Source organism: Sinocyclocheilus anshuiensis, unplaced genomic scaffold (genome assembly GCF_001515605.1).
Source record: "Sinocyclocheilus anshuiensis isolate Anshui unplaced genomic scaffold, SAMN03320099.WGS_v1.1 scaffold267, whole genome shotgun sequence".
Lineage (NCBI taxonomy): Eukaryota > Metazoa > Chordata > Actinopteri > Cypriniformes > Cyprinidae > Sinocyclocheilus > Sinocyclocheilus anshuiensis.
The window spans coordinates 2,073,826-2,078,210 of NW_015552637.1; the positions used below are offsets into that span (position 1 = coordinate 2,073,826).

The 4,385-nt window shown below is 37.0% G+C and overlaps 1 protein-coding gene across 5 annotated transcripts in view; it reads right to left on the bottom strand.

Annotated features, from left to right (window-relative positions):
• LOC107666837 (GRAM domain-containing protein 1A-like) overlaps positions 1-4,385 on the bottom strand; it is a 34,102-nt gene that overhangs the window by 5,768 nt on the left and 23,949 nt on the right. For all 5 annotated transcript variants that reach the window (XM_016458324.1, XM_016458322.1, XM_016458325.1 and 2 more), the window contains 5 exons: positions 4,008-4,126; positions 2,563-2,824; positions 1,556-1,718; positions 1,196-1,339; positions 434-555 (listed from right to left, as the gene is read on the bottom strand). In XM_016458324.1, the coding sequence (XP_016313810.1) occupies positions 434-555; positions 1,196-1,339; positions 1,556-1,718; positions 2,563-2,824; positions 4,008-4,126 (810 nt within the window). The remainder of the gene's footprint in view (positions 1-433; positions 556-1,195; positions 1,340-1,555; positions 1,719-2,562; positions 2,825-4,007; positions 4,127-4,385) is intronic.

Consider the following 4,385-nt stretch of genomic DNA (forward strand, 5'->3'; position numbering starts at 1 on the left):
TATATATGAAGTATCAGGGATAACATTTTACTTGCTAATTTTTGTGGCTATGTTCTTTCAAATGTGATGCATGTATTATGTGTTATCAGAGAGGACAGTTCACCTAAAAATGAAAATTGTCACCATTTACTCACCAGCACATCATTCCAAACCTATATAACTAACTTACTACAGTGGGACACAAAAACAGTTTGTACATGCAATTCACGTCACTGTGGTCCAAAATTAAACTGGCAAAAAAAAAAAAAAAATCTTCCTTCCTTTCTGTTTTCCAAAAAAAATTAAAAATTAAAAAATGCACAGGTTTAGAACAACATGATGGTGAGACAATGACAAAATTCTCATTTTTCTGTGAATTACCACTTTAATAAGAATGAAGCTGATTGAGGAACAGCTGAGATAAAAACAAAGCAAAAGATCTGTGTGGACCCACCTGTGTTTCCACCACAGGAGCAGTTTTTGGGCCCAGCGGGTTGTTGATGGCGATGGTGTAACTCAAAACTCTACTGCTGTTCCCACTGCTGCTGTCCTGCTGCCACTCGTGCACAGAGAGATCTGAACCAATCACACGAGAGAGAGAGAGAGAGAGAGAGAGAGAGAGAGAGAGCAGAAAGTTAAGAGGACGGGGAAAAAGAAGGGTGGATGGTTACAGTCAGAGCACTTGCAGGGGCACAGGGAAGGGGCAATTATCCATGCAGACAACAAAGACAAAGAGCTCAGCACGAGAAAAAAACACTTCTCACACTGTGCTATCCAGGCTACCATTCCTTGATCTACCATGTATATTTTCAACATTATTTGCTGTACAAAGCAGATAAAGTTACCAAGAAAAAAAAAAAGAATGAGGCTATGGTATTTTATGCTAAAGAACACCGCGAAACCAAATAGTCGAGTTCTCATTATCCACCCAAAGGCCCCTATAGGACACACAGCATGTAAAGAGCAAAAGGGAGGGGGAAAGAGGACACGTGGGATCTGAAAGCTGCAGGAAAAGGCAATAACAACACAGCAGAAATCAGCCATGCATAGAACAGTCAGCAATACAGTCAATGATTAAATGCAAGCAGGACTCCAGTCCACTAGGGGCAGTATTTTAATAAGTATGCTGAAGCGAATAAATATTTTTTTTTTTAAATGCAACAATTTAGGAGTAGCAAACTCAGTTACAAAATGGCAGTTTTAAACCTGAACTGACCGGTGAAGTGACGCTGTGAGAAGAGGTGCTGTATGAAGTGAGTGTCTGAGAACAGAAGGTCGTAGAGCTTGTCCACGCTCATGCGAACAACTGTGTTGATATGCAGCCGGCCGCTGAGATCCGCACAGAAGGACTCCACCTCACCTGTGGAGATTAAACGTGACTCCTTATCAAGGACATAGCTATTTGACACATATTTACCTACTCTAAAGAAAAGAGTGGTTTCAAATCTTTCTGTTTTAATCTGAGAAATTAAAGGGGTCATATGATGCAATTTCAAGTTTTCCTTTCTCTTTGGAGTGTTACAAGCTGATTGTGCCAGTTTGCTGTGAGAAACAGGGAGGATATACAAGCACTCACTCTCTTCCTGAGTGTCAGAGGAATTGCTGGGGTCAGTTGGGAGCTCTTCATCATTGGTGATATCCAGTGACGAGAGGTTTTCCAGGCTGTGTGGGACAGTGGGAGGAGATTGAAGTGACTTATTGGCCGATTCTGACTGGCTGTCCCCGCCTTCTTCCACAATCTATAAAAAGAATAAACACTCTTAAACCAGTGTTATCGTTAAAATGTCTAAAATCGTTTTCATTAATTGAAATATAGCTGAAAAATGTATATAAATATTAGATGAAAAAAATTAACTTTGAAATGTTGCTATAGCATGACTGAAAAAAAATTGTTCAAGTTGAATTACTAAAATTACTAAAGCTGAAAAATTCAAGCTAAATAGATATATTTGAAAACTATTAACTAATACACAAATAAAAAGCAAAATCACATAAAATTACTATAAATATTACATATTTTAATTAGCATTAAAATAAAAATATAAAATAAAATCTATTCAAATATTAGTAAAAATAAAAAGCTATTATAAAATATCAATAAATACTATAGTAGTACATAAATAAAACTAAAAAAACACCTTAAAGTCAGACATACAAACAATACATCACAATAAAAAGTACATAATGCCATTTAAAACTGGTAAAAGCCTAAAATACATGACCAGGGGTGTAAATATTTGCTCTGATAATGTTTTAGTTTGATTATGATTATTTACTAAATTATGATTATTATTTACAAACATTCACTAATAAATTATTAAGACTGATTTGTAATCAGATTAATTGGAAAAAAAACTGACTCAAAAGAATAATTTTCAGTGCAATCATACATCACTATGACTTGCAAGCAAGTTTTACTCTGTACACATGCAGCATATTTCTAAAATATTTTATATCAGAAAATAACCCGATGAATCACAGTTTATCATGGTTTTTGCAACCTTTTTGTCTCTGAATCTTCCATTGTAATGTTCTTTGAGCATAACCACTCTGGCAGGTATTTCACAGTTGGTTGCTGCTTACGGTTGAGGATGGGGCAGCTCCAGTGTTTGTAGTGGGTGGCAATGAGCTCTGGGAGCTGGGTGGACTGGGCTCAGGTTCGATGCTGGCCTGAGTAGATGGCACCTCCACAGGCTGGCAGGAAGAGGAAGAGTAGGATGGAGGTGAAGATCCTGAAGCGCAGGGAAGAACTGAGGCAGATGAGGGTGGAGAGGAGCCCACAGGAGCCACCGGCACTGAACCCAGATCCAGCAGGTCAGTGACGGAGACCGGCTCCTCACCTGGCCTACAAGACACAAACAGATAGATGTACTGTAAGTGTCAGGGTTGTCGTAGTCTAATGTACAGAACTCTGAACTCCCTGACCAAAGCAGCAAAAACGCTGACATATCAATGATGTTTACATATCAACCATTCAGTATTTATCAACCTGGCAGCAATGACAGCAAATTATGCAGTAAGCTAAGAAACTTATATAAGCCTGAAGATACAGTAGCAAAAACAGTACATTTAATGCCAAGGATCAACGAGGAGAAGGAAAATTATCATGCAAAATGCAAAACTAAAATGCTTTCCTACTGGTATTCTAAGAGGACTTTAGAGGGAAAAATTAAAATGAGAGTAATGTATAATGGCCTTTTTGAACTAAAAACTAAAATAAAATATAGATAGATACACGTACACATTCAGCTTTCGCAACATTCGTTGTTCCCCTGTGTTCTAAGATAAATTGAATAAAATAAAAATCTGTCTGTCCTTTTGGTAAATTTAATAAAAATTAAAATTCTAGTAATGTATATAATGTGGACATTTTTAACCAAAAGCTAAAAAATACAAATGTAACAAAAAAACAAACAAAAAAATGTGACCCTGGACCACAAAACCAGTCTTAAGTTGCAAGGGTATATTTGTAGCAATAGCCAAAAATACATTGTATGGGTCAAAAATTATCGATTTTTCTTTTATGCCAAAAATCATTAGGATATTAAACAACAATCATTTTCCATGAAGATATTTTGTAAATTTCCTTCTGTAAATATATCAAAACTTCATTTTTGATTAGTAATATGAATTGCTAAGGACTTTATTTGGACAACTTTAAAGGCGATTTTCTCAATATTTTGATTTTTTTGCACCCTCAGATTCCAGATGTTCAAATAGTTATATCTCGGCCAAATATTGTCCTATCCTAACAAACCATACATCAATGGAAAGCCTATTTATTCAGCTTTCAGATGATGCATAAATCTTATTTCACTTAATCACTTAAGACTGGTTTTGTGGTCCAGGGTCACATATATTAAAAAAATTATAATATTCTAGTAGTGTATATAATATAGCCTATTTAAGCTAAAACCAATAAAACAAAAAATAGATACAGGTGCACTGTAACCTTCTGTCTGTCCTTGTGTTCTAAGGTAAATGTAATCAATAAAATCTCAAACAGATTCCTCTCAGTGTGGACTCACAGTAGGCCATTCATATGTTCAGCAGTAGGGGAGACGTAGTCATCATCTTCACTAGTGAGCCCCAGCTCAGTGCCGTAACACTGGTGAACGATGTGCCATAGCTCTTTGGGAGACAGAGTCTGTGAAGGAGAAACAGAAGAAACAGAAACCTCAGTGCGGGGCACTTCCAGGCTAAAGACTGCTTTAACCCCATTTCTGTGAGGCAGCCAAGTGGCAACCTTCCGGTCTCTCTCTGAAACCAACACGGAAGTGACTTAAACTGTAATTCGTCAACTGGCCGCTAGAGGCTGGCTGCAAAAGGGAGTTAATCCCATAGACTCCCCATGTTAAAATGCCCAACTTTACAGCAGAAAAAAACATGTTTACAGCCTGGTTCAA